We start from the raw sequence: 20,468 nt of genomic DNA, 5'->3' as shown, positions 1-20,468 counted from the left end.
ACTAAAATTGACAATATATTGGTGAAATTGTCACTCGGTTACGCAGATTGACGGATTTGATATGACTTCGTCGAAACTCACTTAAGGCATTATTTCAAGGTTTTTCAGATTCAAGGTTGGCCGTCTGATCTTAATTATTCCAAGTTGTTTTTGTTTCCTTTTTACCGGTGTTGACACTCGGCAGAATGTAGATTTGTATGACAATTGATGCATGCACACAAAGAGACGCTTACCATGTTGAATAAGATGTATCGGTCCTTTTTAGTTTATGCGATTCGTTCTATTGTTAGATTTCTTTTAAACTAGACTACGGCTGCTCCTTATATATTTGATATATAATTCATTTGGGATTTATTTTCTTTTGTGTCGAACAAAAGCAACCTTAGTATAATGGTGTACAAAAGTCATAAGTCGATGGAGAGAAAAACATTTGGGTTACAATTTTCAAACTAAAACCGAGGACTACACATCAGGTATAACATGAAAACAAAGAGACAATAGGAACACATTGAAGTGCAATTTAAGCAAACGCCAACATTCATAGAAATGAGTTATTTGATAACAACTGCCGTCTTCCTGACTTGATACAGAAAATTTTATGAACAAATAGTAGATTGAACTTGGTTTAATATCTAGCGAAACCTCCCGCTTATGTTAAATGTTTAAAAAAATCATTAAAGTAACAACTACGTGTCGGAAATATTGCACATACACAAACAAACACATGCATCACAGAGAAACGCACATATACAATATAATAATTGACACATGCAAATCGCATAACCACAACGAAAATATTCCATCAACAACATATACCTCATGATATCACAGACACAGATTGTTCACTGGTATTTTTTTCATTATTGACTCAAGACAATAAAGAGTTCATCAGTTAGTTTCTCCCTCATGCAAAGTTGACTTTAGATGAAATTGGCTATTCATTTTAGTTATTTTTGACATATAGCTCTTCAACGGTTTCGGTACCTATACATCCTCATATTTCAAATGTTTGGCTTTGAGTGTTCCTGATGAAGGTAAATCCAGAAAAGCGCTTCGAACGCATTAAATTATTAAACGTGTTATTTTCAATTTTTTCAATTTTTTTTTGTATAGACACCCATTTTTCCTGAAAATGTCATGCTGATATATATTGAAACTTTCAGTATTGATTAAACTATGTATATTGTATGCTCTGAATAATCCTAGATTCAAATGACTGATAATCAACTAATCACAAAACTTCAAACGACGACGATGCGTTTCTTTGATTGTTTAATATATGCTTAACATATAAATAAGGAGGTTTTATTTTGTTTTATCTGTATGATTTTATAAAACTAGTATCTTAAAATTCAAACTTGTCTACAAAATATAAAATAAAATTTGATTTTATATATCTATTTTCTTTCCTAAGTTTCAATCATGCATTTTTAAGACACCTTAAGCTTGTTTTTCTGTAAGAGTAAATGTTGTTTTTTAGTACCAAATTATATATATATATATATATATATATATATATATATATATATATATATATATATATATATATATATATATATATATATATATATATATATATATATATATGTCTTTCAAAAGTTGTTTAACTAATAACTTCCTTTTAAAGTAAAAAAATATGCAATAGATATGAACTAATTAGGTATTATCTATTATATATTTCAACAATGCAGTGAACTGTTGTGTTCTGCTCTTGATTTCATTCAATCTTTTAAAATTGGGGTATTTTGATATTTGTCCATACTAATGTCTTTAAGAAGATATGGAACGCTTTCTTCAAAAGTTACAGAGACAGTTTTACTTTTGTTTAACTTTAATAATAAACTTTAATCTCTTCAACCAAAAACTGTTAACGCTGAAAAAAGAAATAATAGGTTGATAAATACATTTCTCATAAAGTTAATGAGACAAAAGCTTCATGATATAACATTGTGGATTCATAATGTATGAAGTTGCGTACACTGGTAATATATGTGTTTCTATGATGATATGTTTTCTTTTACAATTCCATTTCATAAAACTACACGTTGGTGCGTGTGCACCTAAAAAAAAACTTAAACTGATCTTAATACTGATGTTTTGTGCCTAAAAATTAACTACTAAATTAGAATACTGATCGAATCATAATGGCGACATGTAAATTTATCAGAGATATATTACGTTAAAACCATTTAGAGGTATAGTGATTACAAATCGTTGAAAATTAAAAGCACCTTTATGTTTGAATTGAGTTTCTTTGAAGAAGCTGATAATATTTTGATATTATAATGCATGTTTCGTGGCGCTGGTTTTGACCTGTGCAATACCAAGTACGCTTCTTTAATCATTCATGCACTTTAACTATGATGAGGTAATCTAACAGATCACGACAGATGCAATTTCTGGAACAAGATAAATACCCTTTTGAACATCCTAAAATATCGCTTATTTTAGTTTTTTTCTTTATCGTTGATAATGTTTGTCTTTGTCAATGTTTTTTTTATTTAAATAAGATAATGAAGCATTTGCTTAATGAGGTAGTCGATTTATAGACGGTTAATATGTATGGTAAAACTAAATAAGGCAGCCCAAGATGTACAATGGATCTTTTGGGGTTTTTGTAAACGTCAAAGGAGTAGGTCCGGTAAGGACCGATTTTGGCCTCAAATTTCAGTTTCATCTGACGAAAGATTTTGACCACTTTTTAAACACTTAAGTGTCTATTTTATATGATGCAATTAATTTATGTGAAAGATTTTAACTTATTTAGTCATTAAAAACGATCCGATTCTGGCTCAAATATGAGAAATCTACCAAATATGCGAAAAAATGTCACTTTTCAGATGGTTTTTGTCAAAAACGAAAGTGGCCGCATCCGTGTTCATCCTCAATCTTTATATATGTTTTGTATTATCATTAAATACAACTTCCATTTCAATATTTTGGATGAACACGAATGCGGCTACTTTCGTTTTACACGGAAACCGTCTAAAATTTAACTAAAATGCTGGAATTGTGAAGATTTCAGTAATTTAGCATGAATTAATGGTGCTAGTTCTCAATATTTGTGCATTGTATTGGCAAAAAGAGCCCATATTTATGTAGCAGAACCTTTCTACTATCCAATAAATGACTAAAAGTTTACATTTTAACAATTTTGTAAAACTGCTATATTTTGGGGCCAAAAAGGGGTCTTACTGGACCTACTCCTTTCGCGAAAGAAGCTTGCTCTATGTGAAATAATTGAACCTCTACTGTATTTTATCAAATACACTGTAGCATTTTAGATATGTGTTACCGTATCATTACTTAAATTTATATCTTTTTGTCGATCAAAGATTACTTCTTTATATTTTACTTTTTACTATTCTGATATTATTTTTTTTTTTGGTGTAAGGATTGCAGCACAAATACAAAGATTATGGGAATTCTTTCATAAAAAATAATCAGCAAAAAAATAAAACAAAAAAAGCAAGGAAACAACTCTTTTATTGCTGTTCTTCATCTCGAAGTCACAGCATGTGAATACGTACCATTTCTAAAAATAACTGCCACTGAAGCTGTGTCTATTCCAAAATCGTTCAATGCCGTACATGTAAGTGTTCCTGACTCAAGGGCTTTGAGTGCAAAAAGAGTCAGCACATGTCCATCTTGGTGAAGTTGATTGGAAGGCATTGTTGTAGATTCCTGTGCAAACTAAAAAAAATTTTTGTTAATATCTGATTTCATAATTAGACTTTTAGAGCTACACACGGACTTGATGACATTTGTCAACAACTTATATCAAAAGAAATAATTCATTTCAATTTAATTCAAATTTTATTTAAAGTCAATACTCAATAAAATTCGAAATGAGCTTTTCAAATAGATTGAACAAAAAATATGTACACACATACAAATGTCATCAAAACAACACATTTTAAAACAGCTAGTGCATAGTATACCATAGATGAAACTTTAAAGTATAAAGCATAGTATTCGAAATAAAGTATATCTTAAAACATAGCCCAAGGCATTAACTTAATAACTTATGTTTACTTACTGACTTGAAAGACCATGAAATTGTCGGGTTTGGATGTCCTGTTGCAATGCATGTAAAATTGCGAGACAATCCAACCATTATTACAGCTGTTGTTGGAGGGATTACTATTTTAGGTGTATCTGAAGGACAAAACTAAACTATAAACTATCAACAGTCATCATGAATACCTTAATTATTTTGCAATTTGAACATACATTGATTTTTTTTATTGTGGTACATTTAAGCTGTTAAACTGATTTTTCTTCTGATAAATGAACTTGTCATATTTACCAGGATGCCAATTTCCAGATACGCGTTTCATTAACAAAAGACCCAAAAGTGACGCTCGAATGAAAATAAATAAAATGGCCGGAAAAAGTATGATTTGAAGAGCATTAAGGGCAAAATATTCCGAAATACAGCTTACTTAAAGAAATATATGCTTGTATTTTACATTGGCACTTATACCACATCTTCCTGTATCTATTGGGCTAGGAAATCTGAGTTTTTCGGAAGTCAATTTATGATTATGACAATATCAATGATAAGTTATTTTAACACTGATAATAAAGATGGTTGATTCTTATTGAATTTAAATATCTCAACATTTTAGACTAAACTATAACAGATAGACATTTCCAGTGTTATCAATATTACTGATAACAAAATTTACTGGTAAAGCAAACCATGCGATCAATTAACAAATATAATGCAAGGCAGAATTTGCTCTTCATGTCTTTAAACCTGGTACTTGGTACTCAATTGTTTTGATCATGAAACTCTGATAATTTTCCCTCATATATTGTGATTCTTCTTTATAAGCATGTTTTTTGAATTGACTTTAAATCGGTATAATGATAGAATCGAGTTTTCGAATCCGGTAAGAAGAAAAGTCTGATTCGGGATATATACTTCTTAATATAAAGTCATTTCCAATATTATATGACAGCAAATTTCAAGCTTACACGCAGTGATGTTAAGGGAAGGTAACTCCGCAAAGAGCTCATCAAATATTCATATATTCATTGATGGTAGAGAGCCCGTAAGCTGCATCTATCGATAAAAATATATAATAAGAAATTTCATACATGCATTTGAATTAAAACGGGTATCAATATGGTGTAATTCATTTACTGAAACGCGAATACGGTATGTTTGTGCTTTAATTGTATTGTACACGGTTGCAATATCCGTTTTCTTGCCAGGTCCGAATACTAATTAATGTTCTTCTGATAATCTGGAATCCGTGGTGCCAGAAATAGAGACGAAGGGGGTAAATACATATCAAATCGTAGTAGTGTAGTCAAATGTGCAAACATTCAAAAGATACTTTTTTATAAACAAAAATAGAACGGAAAGATTTAAATTTTTTGTTTTAAATCCCTGCTTACAATGTAGAAAATAGGTGATATATTTCATCTTTGTAATATATTACTTCACAGTAAATAAAATATATGATCACCATTACATTTTTGTTTTGTATGGACTGCTTAAGAAATTACCAAGAAGACGAAATGTTTGACTTAGTCAATTATCATCTGCCGACACTTTAATAATGTGACATGATATTGTTTGTTTTCATTCGACATGTAATTTTTTTATCTCAATGTTATGTTTTAAAATTAATATTTTAATTGCATACCGTAAGTGACCTCGAGTAATATTTTTACTTCATTAGTTCCCACGTCGTTACTTGCGATACATGAGTAATATCCTATTGTTGTATTAGTCACGTTTCGTACCATCAAGATGCTTCCGGATGTTTGCAATACTTTCTAAAACATATTGTAATACTCGAATTATATATAAATTGTAATGTCGTAAAACAATTAGAAAAAAAAACAAAAAATATAACTACCAAAGAATAAAATATATAAATTAGTTCGTTCAATATAAATATTGAAATTCTTACTAATTTATATATAAGTTATGATTTTGTCGTTTTGAGACAGCATTGTGTGCTTGAAAAAGGTCGTGCGACTGATTTAAACAATTGATGTTATGGTGAGCTTTTGCGTCACTGTCCACAGAAAGTAGGATGTTGAGGGCTCAATAATATTGTCATCTTCACCACATTCTTAATTTGAATGTCCAGGGTTTCAGATTTGCTGTTCGTTTATTGTTAAACTGGATATTAATGACTATGAATTAACATGTGTTACATCATGAATTCGACCATTTGGCTATTATGCTATTTTCAGATTCCTACAAAATAATATAAAATTGTTTGATAATATCTAGAAATTGCATTCAAAAGTAATGCTTTTTATTCGATATGTTCAAATTACATGTATACTAACATTGTCATATTTCCATGTTACCGTAGGCGTTGGATATCCGGTGGCGTTGCATACAAGTTTTGCATCAGTATAGTAGTCGACTTTTACTGTAGATGATGATGAATGAATTACAGGTGCTGTGTGCAGCTGGGCAGGTTTTGCTGGGAAAAAAAACTTTTGCTTCATCATCTATAGATACGTGATTTCAAAGTTAACGATGATGTGTTGAACGTTGTTTACTAGAAGCATCTGTAATAAATGTTTGTCTAGGGCAGAATAACCCGAAGGTCAAACAACAAAGTTCATTTTTTTTTTAAAGACGATACCAACGGAACTTTCAAAACACATAAGTTAAGGTCATCTGACGCGCGTCTGGCTTATAAAATTATTATGCTTGTACTTTTGATAACTTTTTATTCATATCATTATACAAAGGAAGACGACAATTTAAACAATAATTCAGCTCATTGGAAAATAAATTAAGACAATAGTAAACGCACCACAGATTGACAATGATATCAGTTCGGTATCAAAAATTAGATTCTTCTCCGCAACAACCGGGTTCATGATTGTAAAACCAATGTCTTTGACAAGTCTGAATCAGTAATTTTGCAATTGAAGACAAAGGAGTAAATGTTATATAGTGCCCCTAGTTAAACCTGACATTTGTTAGAAATGTTTACATTATATTAACATTTAATGGTTTGAAGTATAAAGTATCTTGCATGAAACGTAAATTCCATCGTAATTCGCTTTTTTCACTTTGGTATATATCATCGATCTCGAAATATATTTTAATCTTTGCCTTGCTATGAATGTTATATATTTTGATACATAAATAAGGACAAAAGTAGTATGCCGATGTTCAAAAATCGATTGGCGTTAATTCGCATTGTATTTTTAATGAGTCTTAAAAGTAAAATCACTAAAATACTAAACTCCCCAAAAATTTCAATCCCAAATCAAATGGCAAAATCACAAAATCAAACACATCAAACGAAAATAAAAGAAGTACAGCAGTCAATATTGTGTTACTATCTTATTCACTATAAAACAAAGACATAAAACAAATATACAGTTATACGCAATGGACATTTTCTTTTAATTTAAACCTTTATCTACATGAAAAATTATTGTCATGGAAACTTTATATAGCACGTGTTTTGTTTCCATAAAACGCTCATAAACACATAAATTTACCTGTAACAATGACATGTACAACTTTGATATCTGTTCCCATTTCATTCTTCGCTGTACACATATAAAGTCCACTATCAAACAAGGTAATGCTTTCAAACATCAAATAATGAAAGGTCTGCCTTGCATTAGAAGGCAGCGATACTTTCTGTAATAGATAGAAGGGAAACAATGTAAGTTTGCAAATTCAAGTATGCAAATTCACAACTCGAAAAACTTATTTGTAGTGTTAACTATTTAGTTACTAGTATTTAATGCCTTAAAAAATGTAGAATATGAATAGTTCAAGATTATATGCACCAGAGGGGTAACAAGTAGCAGACGTTGAATCAATCCTACCTCATATATAAAATAAGGAGATGGAATAATCAGTTATCAAAGGTATCAGGCTTATAATTGAATACGCCAGACGCGCGTTTCGTCTACACAAGACTCATCAGTGATGCTTAGATCAAAATTGTTATCAAGCCAAATAAGTACAAAGTTGAAGTACATTGAGGACCAAAATTTCAAAATATTTGTGTCAAATACGGCTAAGGTTATATATGCCTGGGATAACAAAGAATCTTAGTTTGTGTTTTTTTTTTAAATTAATTCGCAACTCTCACTGAGCTATTCATCAAAAATCAAACGAAGTTGAAATAATTAATTATATGCAATCGTAGGGCTTTCAACCATGAGAAAATAAAACATACTATTAAAGGTCCCGACAAGAAAAATTAAACAATTAAATTTAGAAAAACTAACGACCTAAATAATAACAAAAAAAATTACAAAAATCAAATATGAGAGACATGAACCAGTGAATAACAAGCTCCTTTCTGACTTAGAATTGATCATGACACGTAAAAAAATGTCACCCGTCTTTGAACGTTTAATTCTCCCCTGATCTGTATCAGTGATGTAACGACACAACATGAGATCAAACTTTAAAGATCAGTTGAAAAAGACTGAACTCATTAGATCGATACAATGTAGAAAAACATAAAGACTGGCATTGGCAGAATATTTTCTCCATTTCACTTCCCTTACAAACAATAAAGACTTTAAGTACACATAAGAGAGTACGCGCAGCTACATCAGCTTGTTCTAACCCAACAACAACTCATAAATCAAGAGACTCTCAAGAGCCTGTATTGCTCATCAGTATGTTTTGCTTAAGTCTGTCATTTATTATAATTTATTTTTACATTTCAATATATGATTATGAGTGCTCTACTAATTCTAATTCAATTTTTTACTGTTTTACCAGATCCATTCCAAGATATCTTACAGCAGATACAAGCTATGCCATAAAGATTTGTTTGGGTGGTAAAGGGAACAAAATCAAAATAGGATGGCGGTGTAAAAGTGCCACATATGGAATCCTTTATAAAATCACTTAAGCTAACCTGGGTTAAAAAAGTGTTAAACCCTACAAATTATTCATCCTGGAAGATGTTATTGGCAGATCATCTTGAAAAGAATGGCGGCGAAAATATTTGGCATTTATCAAAATCAGGACTCAATAAAATCAAAAAAAAATTTAACCCTTTTTGGCAAAATGTAATTTCATCATGGGCCTCACTGTGAACGACTGACCACAGCCCTAAATGACATCTTTTCTGAACCATTGTTTTTAAATAAAAATATCATGATTGATGAAAGAACAGCTTTTTAAAAAATAGTTGGATAAAGAATAATATATTTTTAATAAATGATCTCACTAAGGGAAACGGAGAATTTTACAATTTTGATGAATTTATTAGATATTATAATATAAAAACAACTTTCCTAGAGTTATATGGACTAATCTTTGCACTTCCAAAGGAATGGAAAAATGTTATTCATTCACAAGTATTTTTCAAACTAAATACTGACGGCCACAATATTGTTACCGCCATAAAAACAGTGGATAAAGTATCAAAACATGATCATCAATTTTTTCTTGATAAAGTAAAGGAAACCCCATTTCATATACAAGAGAATTGGAAAATAGAATTGGGAATAGATATCATGGCCGAAGAATGGAATTTCTTTTTTAGTCTTTCTTTAATGATAACCGAAGATCCCACATTAAGGGCATTTCAACAGATTACTCCATAGAATTCTAGGAACAAATTCTTTACTTTTAATGAAATGTAAATATAGTGAAACGGAATTGTGTATTTTTTCTACAGAAACTAGAGAAACATATATACATCTCTTTTTTTAATTTAGATATGTTCGAACATTCTGGCTTAATTTTTTTCAAAAGTTGGAAGCAGTATGTAAAATAAGTTTTCACCCAACCTTGTCAAGTATAATCTTAGGTGTAAAATATCATGTATTTAAATACTTATCAAAGGTACCAGGATTATAATTTAGTACGCCAGACGTTCGTTTCGTCTACAATAAGACTCATCAGTGACGCTCAAATAAAATATTTATATAGCCAAACAAGTACAAAGTTGAAGAGCATTGAGGATTCAAAATTCCGAATAGTTGTTCCAATTACGGCTTAGGTAATCTATGCCTGGGATAAGAAAACCCTTAGTTTTTCGAAAAATTTGAAGTTTAAAGATATTCGTAATACATGTATTCTCATATTGAAGATATATGTTTACTTATGTAGAATCAAATTTACAGTCCCATCTGTTGCTGAAGCAATAGAAAAACTTATTTATTACTATAGGATTTAAAAAATAGTAGTTTTAGAGAGGAAGATTCTTGGAATCGTTAACGACGACAACGACGACGACAACAACGACGACAACGACGACAACAACAGACGACAACGAAAGACGACAACGACAAACGACAATGACAGAATACGAGGACAGACAATGTTGATGACGACGACAGGCGATGTTGATGACGACGACAGGCGATGTTGATGACGACGACAGGCGATGTTGATGACGACGACAGACGATGATGATGACGACGACAGGCGATATTGATGACGACGACAGACGATGATGATGACGACGACAGACGACGGAAACGACAGAGCCAAGTGATGACATAATTTCACATGGGAACCTTCGTGTCACGGTGAGCTAAAATGTGTATCGAAACCAAAATATTAATGCACATCCAACAACTAACACATGATCAGTCAAACTAACAAACCAAACCCTTGTATCTATGGATGTTAGTAATGGTTTTGATTAACTTCTGGTAACAAAGTTCCTAACTTAATAATTTACTAGTACTACGTAGATTACGCTCATTAAAATCCAACACTTCAGTACAGACACGGGCTAAGCAAACAGGATGGGATATATTAACACCGTACAACGGTGTCATGGAAATATCACCTTTAAAAAGGAACAATATGTAAAACACTAAGCATCCCTTTTGTCCTTACTTTTGTGTGTAGAGTTTCTGGTGTAATCCTGAAATGTTCAAATCTAGGAATGAACTTGTATGCATTGCTAAGATTGGATGCAAATTAATTCTCTACCAAATAATATGACCGAATGTGAAAGTTACTTTGAAGGATAAAGAAGGCTTTTATCTTTTTCGACTATTCATTATATTATGAAAGATACCGATGACTTGTTTTATCGAGCTATAAACAGGAATATGTCATCCTATACACCGTTATAGATTTGACAGATTCAATTATATGCAATATGAAGAAGTGTGTATGTTGTTTTCATTCCTTGTACTATTATAAAAAACGTTGATGTCGGAAATATTTTAATAAGATTTTTTGGTTAACATCATTTGTGCATAAAATTAATAGCTATACTTACGTCAACCGACTCCCACGTAATAGTGGGCAAAGGAATTCCCTCAGCAAAACATGGAATATATCTCATACTATCTCCTTCATCAAATGTTATTTTCGCACTTAGGAAAATTTGAGGCGCTATCTTAAAGGCTGGAACTGTTCAAAACAGTTGATTATTCAGCTTATATATTAAAATGAATAATAATGATAATGACACAATAAAATTTAAATTACAATTAGTGTTGTCTTTATTTTTAATAACTCTACTCTAAAAATAGAAACAAATTTGGCAAAACACAGTAGTTTTCTGAAATGATAATGATCTTTAATAAAGGCAACAGTTGTTTACCGCTGTTCAAACGTCATACATCGATTGTGTTACTTAAAAAAGTTTATTTTTCAACAGTTCATAGTTATTTTAGCTGACGTTATAAGCAAACGTCTCACTCAGTTTGAAAATTTACAAAACAATAGTTACCAATTTGCTCAGGTCATATTTCATCATCTTACTTACTGGACATAGTGTAATGTTAACTCAAACAATACATAAGACAGGTACATAAGTTTAACAAATATGGAATGCAACTTAAAACTCTATTAAATATCACAAACTATTTTGGCAATTTTCTCCGGTATATCCTAGTTGACAAATACAAAGGGTTCCATTTGAAACGTCTTTACATATTCCTCCATTCATACAAGTTGTATTGTCACATTTGCTTATGTCTGAAAACAATGCTATACATTATTCTTTCATTATGGAAAACATCTATTTTAGATGATAATCACTGGTTAACAAGCGGACCTCTTACTTAGTTGGGTCATTTAACAAAAAAAAGCTCTGTTCAATTGTACGGACACTTTTATCAATTAATTGAGAAATATGAGTTATCGTTATGACAGATTACAACGAACATATTTTAATTTTTCGAACAACATCCCGTTATTCTTTCTTAAAAGATCAAATAGTTATCAAAGGTACCAGGATTATAATTTAATACGCCAGACGCGCGTTTCGTCTACATAAGACTCATCAGTTGACGCTCAGATCAAAATAGTTATATAGCCAAACAAGTACAAAGTTGAAGAGCATTGAGGACTAAAATTCCAAAATGTTGTGCCAAAGACGGCTACGGTTATCCATCCCTGGGATTAAAAAATCCTTAGTTTTTCGAAAGACATCATAATCAGAGTACGGAGTACAAAAATGTACATGAATTGCATGCAAGTTTTTATTAAGTTGCAATGAAATACCGTGATTTCAAATTAAGATAAAAACTGTTATTTAAACATGTGAAAGAAAGCTGATAATTATACTATTGTGATATCTTACAATGGTTAGTGTTGAAAAGACATTGTAAAGGACGCTGCACCAAAATGATTTTCGAACGGTTTATACAAGATACTTTTTTTTACTTTATTTCCATTTAATATTCCACTGACAATTAAACAATTAACATGATTACCATGTGTTCATTGCCAACAAAAACCACATTTTTTTAACTATCCAATCAATATGGCAAACATACCATACTGACAGTTCATTCCCATGAAATTGTCCTGACAAGAGCATGTGTATCCATCTATTCCATCAGTGCATCCTCCTCCGTTTAGACAAGGATTACTTAAGCACTCATCTATCTCTACAAGTATTAACTATATTATGTAGTAAAATTTACATCTTCAATGTACTTCAAATTATAAAGAATCAAAGAATAAAAAACAATAAATCAAACAACCAGAGATATAAAGAAATATTGTTTTGAGACTTAAGATAATAGGAGCAGCTTTTTACAGCTTGACTTTTTTTCTAGTTCAATGAACAGCCAGACTTATAATACAATGTAGAAAAAAAACATATTTTTATTTATACAGGAACTTATTTTATAACAGTTTAAAAAGTATATAATTTCCGATAATTTTTCTTATTTTTAAAGTTTTACCAAAGATTATCCCGGCCGCAGACAAATGCACATAATCTAAAATACGACTAATAAATAACGGTATATTTTTATCTTACAATATTTTCCCCTACCAAGAACACCCAGACGGATGAAACTATGATTAAAGACCTTACTCCATATCCGGCGCACATAAGATCTCCACTGTGTAATACAGTTTGTGTCGCTCAGTCTTTTTTTTTATGTAATTGATTGTAGACTGTTTTATGTCTTTTTGACAGCGAATATTTGTCATCTCACTTCAAAATGTTCAACTGGTGAGTTATGATGGATAAGTTATCCTATGTGTTATATAGTTTGAACTTTTAAAAAAAATATTCTATTTAGCTATATTTTAGGGGCATTGTAAAGAAAACTGCATGAAAGCCAATATTTTATAAAATTTGAAAAAAACAAACATAACACGAGGATTTGTTATGTTTAAAGAGTCTTTATTCGCCGTGTTTCGTGGTTTTTTTTTTTTTTTTGTCTGTTGATCAGTCTTCGCTAAATTTATTGAAATTAATATTATTGATACGGTCTTTTTCTTTTATTTTTTATATGTTTTAAACTATGCAAAATATTTTAATCAATGTTTAAATTTCATACATGAATAAGAAAGATAATTTTTGGCCGAATGACATACTATATCATTTGTCATGTTAACATTCTTGAAGCCTTGTCATTTTATTTTTTAAGTAAAATTGAGAATGGAAATGGGGAATGTGCCAAAGAGACAACAACCCGACCATTGAAAAAAACAACAGCAGAAGGTCACCAACAGGTCTTCAATGTAGCGAGAAATTCCCGCACCCAGAGGCGTCCTTCAGCTGGCCCCTAAACAAATATAAACTAGTTCAGTGATAATGAAGTATATATAATCTATCTAATCATTAATAATATCAGAATCAAATTACAGGCTGGAGATTTGAATTCAAATTACAAACAAACCTCCACAGCTAGGAATTGTTTCGTTCCATTTACCGGACTGATCACATGTAAGGAATTCTTGTCCAAATAATTTGTACCCTGCTTTACATTTAAGATAAGCCTCTTCTCCGTATTGATATGTGAGTTTTTTGTCCAATGTTTCCAAATTATGGCCTTTCAAATCTGGGCATACTGCACCTATTCAAGTATAGTGTGTCATTACAACAATTCTTCATCTAGTTTATTGCAAATATCGTACTCCAATATATTAAAGATGAGTAGGAAAATGTAACAAATGTACGAATTTCTAGCCTACGTAATGACTAAGTAGTAAATAGACAAATCCCATGCGTCATATGCAACGTAAAATGTTTATAAATTCATAGAACAGATAGTTATAAAATCTTCTTCAAAAAGCAAACAAAAAAACAGAAAGTGTTCTCTTAAACGTTTGCTTCGTAATTTATTTGGTTTTCTAACTGTATTGATTTAATAAGATGAGGTTATGTAATGTATGTGGAAGACAAGAGCGTAGACTACTACATTTTGTTTTTTGATGAAGTGTTTTTTAATAATGTATTTTCGTGGAACATTTCAATTTATGGCGATATGTCAATGTAAGCAAAAGTAGAAGCAGACATATATTTTAGTTCTTTTCGCTATATCGATTGTTTGAGAAGAATGGCTGCTGTAGACATGATTTTTCTCAGTCATACATTTTCCGGAAAAATATTTCTTTGAGTACAATGTTAAAGCTACTATTTTTAAGTGTACTTGCACTTATGAGATCAGTAAATAGGACTATCAGTAACTAACAAAGAATAAAAAATTTGTCTTTTAGTAGATGTTGTAAGTTAGATAAATATTGACTTCAGTATTCATATGTAATTAATGCTATAGTATCAGAAAACATAGAGGTCAAAACTTTAAATACGTTAAGATATTATAAGAATATATCCAACCTACTATGGTCAATTTGTGAATTGCTTGCTATTTGGATTGTTTTAACTTAAGTTTAGTTCTGAAAATAGCTGTGATGGTACAATACATCCAAAAAGAATAGCTATTGATAACTTTAGTACACGTTCCGGTTCATTTTTGGTCACCATGTGGTCAAATGATGCATTTTAATGGATTGCTGGGTTAAAAATCTAGTCGAGACGCCAAATTAAACAAAAAATTATCGAAACGCATGAAGACTCAAGAAAATAAAACCGGGTTCGAATTCATTCTAAACGTCTCCGGTTCTATATTCAGCACGTCGCGCACGCATTCCAATTCAGTCAAAAGGTCATAAGAGGATAATATCGGTAAAACACAAAATACTACAAGGAAACATAAACATCTATTCATGCATGTATGGGTCAACCTTTAATTCTCACGAAGGAATAGCAGACACCAAATGTAGTAATTACAGCTATCACTATTAAGATTATATCAATCAATAAACATCAGTTCTTGTTTGTATAAATCTATACATATAGATGGAAAATTTAAGTCGACTTACCGTCACAAATAGGAACATTGCACCTATCCCAATTTATGTCATCATAACACCATGGACCACCATCATTGTCACTATCCCCCATTGGAGTTCTACAGTAATTTAGTTGTTCTGATTGGTAACGCGAGGCAGTACTCCACATTCGACAAGTCCTCCCATGTCTTGTGATGCTTATGTTTCCATTGTAGCTAAGATCATCATCGGATTTTCTGCAACCTGTATTTCAAATTTTATTAAATTTTAAGGTAAACAAATGTAGTTGGCATTATACATAAATGTTTTCTTAGACAAAATATTATAAATCTAAGTATTTACAAATATCTCGGTATCTATTGAAATGCATCTATGTCGTTATGTTTTTCCTTTTAAATAGAAATAAATCAGGAAAGATTCTGTATAAATGCGTACAATTATAATGTGATCGAGTTGTTCCCTTCTGGAAATATTAATCACTCAAATAAAGCCTTCTTTCGATATTTGGGTTTTTATCTGACGATAGGGGAAAATAATTAAGCTCATAACGCGATTTTTGAACATCATAATGATGTGTACGCATTACAAGAATACTTGACCCTCTGCTGTATATGAATCCAGCTAAAAATATAAATTATAGTCAGGTCTTGATATAATTATGCAGTATATAAAAATATGTTTTGACTTATGATTTTTAGCTGGAAAAGGTTTGATGCACTTATAAAAATTTAATGTTACTAACCACTAATCAACTTCAATGTTTCAAATGCTTTTATTTACTTTAATAATAATGACATCAGAAATTCAAAGGATGTTCCAAAAACAAACTTTGCATACAAACTTATAAAAAACACTAATGATTTTAAATAATCATGTTTCAACAATTTAAAACTAAAAATTCATGTGTCGATTCATATAACTAATCAATGAAATTTAACAATTGATAATGCATATATTTTGTTTGTTTTGTCCTATTTTTTCATCAGGACTAAATGAAATGACAAAATATACTAATTTCCGCGCGAATTTCTTGATAATATCTCAGACAATTGCTGTTCAACTTCAACAAACAGACTTAATGTGGCCCTGTATTTTTGTCAAGTTTTATAATAAACAGATAGAAAGCAGTGATTTCATTGTCGCAACTTTTTATTATAAAATATCGTTATGGAAATTGGGAATATGTCACAAGGACAACAAACCGACCAAAGAACAGACACCATACGAAAGCAGCCATCAATGGGACTTTAACGCAGCGGTAAAATCCCGCGACTAGAGATGCTCCTTAGCTATCCCCCAACGAAATTGTGTACTAGTTCGGTGAATATGGACGTCACACTTAACTCCAAAATATATAAATGAACTAAAATTAAAAACATACAAGCTTTTTGGTCATGAATGTTTGTCTCTAATATTTAATTAACTATGCATTTGTATTCAGATATCGCAGATCAAATTTATTCGCTCATTGTTTAATCATACGTTTTTTGATTGAGTTAAGTCTGCCAATTGATATTTTATCGTATGTTTTTCTTTGTTGTGATGTTATGCTATTGTTTCAGAAAAAGGGAGAAGGTTTGGATCCATTAAAACGTTTAATCCCGCTGCAAATGTTTGCACCTGTCCTAAGTCAGGAATCTGATGTACAGTAGTTGTCGTTTGTTTATGTGATATATACGTGTTTCTCGTTTCTCGTTTTGTTTATATAGATTAGACCGTTGGTTTTCCCGTTTGAATGGTTTTACACTAGTAATTTTGGGGCCCTTTATAGCTTGTTGTTCGGTGTGAGCCAAGGCTCCGTGTTGAAGGCCGTACTTTAACCTTTAATGGTTTACTTTTTAAATTGTTATTTGTATGGAGAGTTGTCTCATTGGCACTCACACCACATCTTCCTATATCTAACACACTCATTCACCTTAAACAGTACGAATGATTTTTTTTTCTGGTTTATGAATATTGGACAAGGAGTAAGAATCAGTTAATTTTGAGAACATATTGAATATGATAATTGGTAATATGATTAAAATCAAAGGTGTTCATACATTAAAGCGATGAAGCCCTACAAAACATACTTTGAGTATACACGTAGTGCAGAGACATTGAGATCACGAATATTAGGAATCAAAAATGTATTCCCAAAAATAAATCGGTAAATTTGCGGAAACAAATTTTTGTTCTTTTATAGCTGGGATTCGTACTCATGCTACTGAAACATCGTGGCACCAAATCGCCTTTCACTATGTCCAGCGCGCTAGACCACTCGACCAACTAGACTCTACAAATGATAAAGCCTTCGGTGGCCGGGTGCTACCTTTCCTTGTCAGTTTTTATCTACCATCGTAACACAGTACATGATACATAAGGCATGAAGATGGCATTTTTTACAGATCAGCTGAATCAACAATCGTAGAGGATCTCACAAATTAGTGTAAGATGCAGTCACAGAAATACTTATATAAAAGGTACATCTGAACCAGTGACAACTCTACGTTATATAGATACTATTGGACTAAATATAACAATTTGAAGATTTAGCCAGACTTAAATGAGAAAAAATTAGGCAACTAATATAACAATAAGGTGATATGATTGCTAATGAGATAACTATCCACCAATGTTCAAATGAAGTGAATGTAAGAAATCATAGGCAAACGCACGGTTTTCATCAATGAAAGAAACCCATACCGTTTGGTCGGCCTCAAAAATATGAAATAATTCAAGGGAAAAGACTAATGGCGTAATCAATATTAAAATGTTTTACGAAAAAAATATGACAGACATAAACCAACAACAACCAAGAATGTGGCGGGGTTAAACATGTTTGTAAGCGCTCAACCCCTCCAAACCTGGGAAAGCGATTTAACAGTTCACCATCAGAACAAACTATAACATTCAGTTGAAAAAGGCTTAACTCTAGAGATGGATAGTTTAGTTTTGAATATTTAGACAATGTTTACATCAATTGATTTAATAAAATTTGTTCAAATAGACTTTAGCATGCATTCACCGCCATTGTTCCGTTTACTGGACATGTTGTCACACAATTATAACATCCATTTAAACAATCATGTATAGATCAAATTACACATAGTGATACATGATAACATGTCAATTTGACATACTTGAAAATGTCAACGCCCATTTCGAAATATGAGCTACATTATTCATGAAAGTATAATATAACTGCAATGCACATACAATTTGATAAAGATTGACCCTTACAAGAACCCCATGACTGTCATTCAAGTGAGATATTAAGGTGGAGAAAAGGTTTAATACTCCTATTTCTACATGAGGAAACGATGTACCAAGTCAGGAATTTGATTCGTTTGATGTGTTTGAGATATTGAGATGTTTTCGTTTGTTGAGGGACCCGTTTTGAATTTTCGTTCAACACCGATATTTTAGCATTTCTACTTGCCTTTAAGTCCGCAAAAATATCTTAACGAGGGTTTATTCTCTGCTCAAATTTCGCTCTACTTTTGAAATTAATTTATTTTATAGAGTTGTCATAGCTTGACTTTCATGATAAAAAAATATGTTATTTTGTCAAAAAAAATCTAAAATATTTAGCATCTTACCGTCGGCTTTGATTTCTGTCAAATATAAAATCTGTGCAATTGAATGAATATAGAATAAAATCAAAAACTTCATTTTCCGTTATAAATTTAACAAGGAAGTTGATATCTATGAATATCTTATTAAGACTTTATCGTTGTTAAAGTAAATATTATAATCTATAATTTACAAAAGAGATAGCGAAAGATTGCTTCAGCTATCTTTTGAACGAACACATTGATGTAACAGTGTATTTAATATAATTTGAAATCCGACATAAACAGGAAACGCACAATTCTCATTTTTTATATTCTTAAATGTGTTTTTATTGATTTCTTTTTTTGGGGGGAGGAGGTGGGGGAGGTAGTTCAAAACATTTTTGTGCTCAACGGAAATGTAAAGCAATTATAAAGCCGCGAGTAAACCAAAAGTCAAATATTGTATAGGGTATGCGTCTCCAGCCACGCATATATTATCACCCTTGGTAAATACACAATGAGTACAAATGATATAATCTGATATAAAACAAAATCGGTACAATCAAATATCAGACGATTTAACTACAAGATCAAAGAAAATAAAACATGTTGCTAAGGATTTAATACACGTATATATAATATCGAGGATTAAAAAAGTGATATTAACCTCAATTTAGGTTGCGATTTCAGTAGTTTTCCAATATAACTCCGCTTGGACTGTTTTTGAGTAATGAGCACGTTTGTGTTAAAGAAGTCTTCATTGTGTTGATATGCACAATGGTATCGTTTTCATTTGGTTATATAAATGCCTATTAGCTACTAAGAAATGGAATATGATAATTGTCATCACATGTGTCATAGATAATTGTTAAATGTCTTTCATCTATGTCAATATCGAGAAAATTATGAAGAAAGGAAGTAGACCTTTTACTTACGTGTGTAGCTTTATACAAGTTCAGATAAAAACACTCTTTCAAATGGGTGTTTTTAAGAGACAGGAAATCATCAATTTATCTGGAAACTATCTGAGTACAAATAAAATTGATCACATATGCATTATTAGTTCCCATGTGAATACTGAGATTCATTATCAATCCACAAAACTCAGAAAATATGTTGTTCATCGAACGTGTCACCATTTTCATTGTGTCTGTGTATCTACATTGTTTATTTGGGATGTGTATTATATCTTTGATTTCGCAATAAAATTTTGATATCAATAGCACACAATCAATATATCACCGTTGTTGTGAAATCAAAGTTCTGTTGAAATATCAATACACAAAACTCTGCTTTATGTTATAGACGACTAAAATATATAATGGATTCGGAGATCACTCTTTTCTTTTTACCTAAGGTGCTAACATAAACACCTCTTACTATTTATATGG

General features: G+C 31.1%; 1 protein-coding gene across 1 annotated transcript; it reads right to left on the bottom strand.

Moving 5' to 3' along the window:
- Positions 1 to 1,743: 1,743 nt before the first annotated feature.
- LOC143054283 (contactin-5-like) lies at positions 1,744 to 19,249 on the bottom strand. Its single transcript, XM_076227235.1, has 12 exons — positions 19,123 to 19,249; positions 15,572 to 15,784; positions 14,086 to 14,262; positions 12,724 to 12,837; positions 11,807 to 11,920; positions 11,217 to 11,350; positions 7,498 to 7,642; positions 6,319 to 6,458; positions 5,661 to 5,793; positions 4,040 to 4,158; positions 3,531 to 3,693; positions 1,744 to 1,873 (listed from the first exon to the last, which is right to left on the bottom strand). Exons 1-12 carry the CDS (start codon positions 19,193 to 19,195, stop codon positions 1,854 to 1,856), a joined length of 1,545 nt encoding a protein of 514 aa, XP_076083350.1. The 5' UTR covers positions 19,196 to 19,249; the 3' UTR covers positions 1,744 to 1,853.
- Between the last annotated feature and the right edge of the window lie 1,219 nt (positions 19,250 to 20,468).

This window comes from Mytilus galloprovincialis, chromosome 12 (assembly GCF_965363235.1).
Source record: "Mytilus galloprovincialis chromosome 12, xbMytGall1.hap1.1, whole genome shotgun sequence".
Classification (NCBI taxonomy): domain Eukaryota; kingdom Metazoa; phylum Mollusca; class Bivalvia; order Mytilida; family Mytilidae; genus Mytilus; species Mytilus galloprovincialis.
The sequence above is the reverse complement of the archived record's forward strand: the minus strand, read 5'-3'. Positions and strand labels throughout refer to the sequence as shown.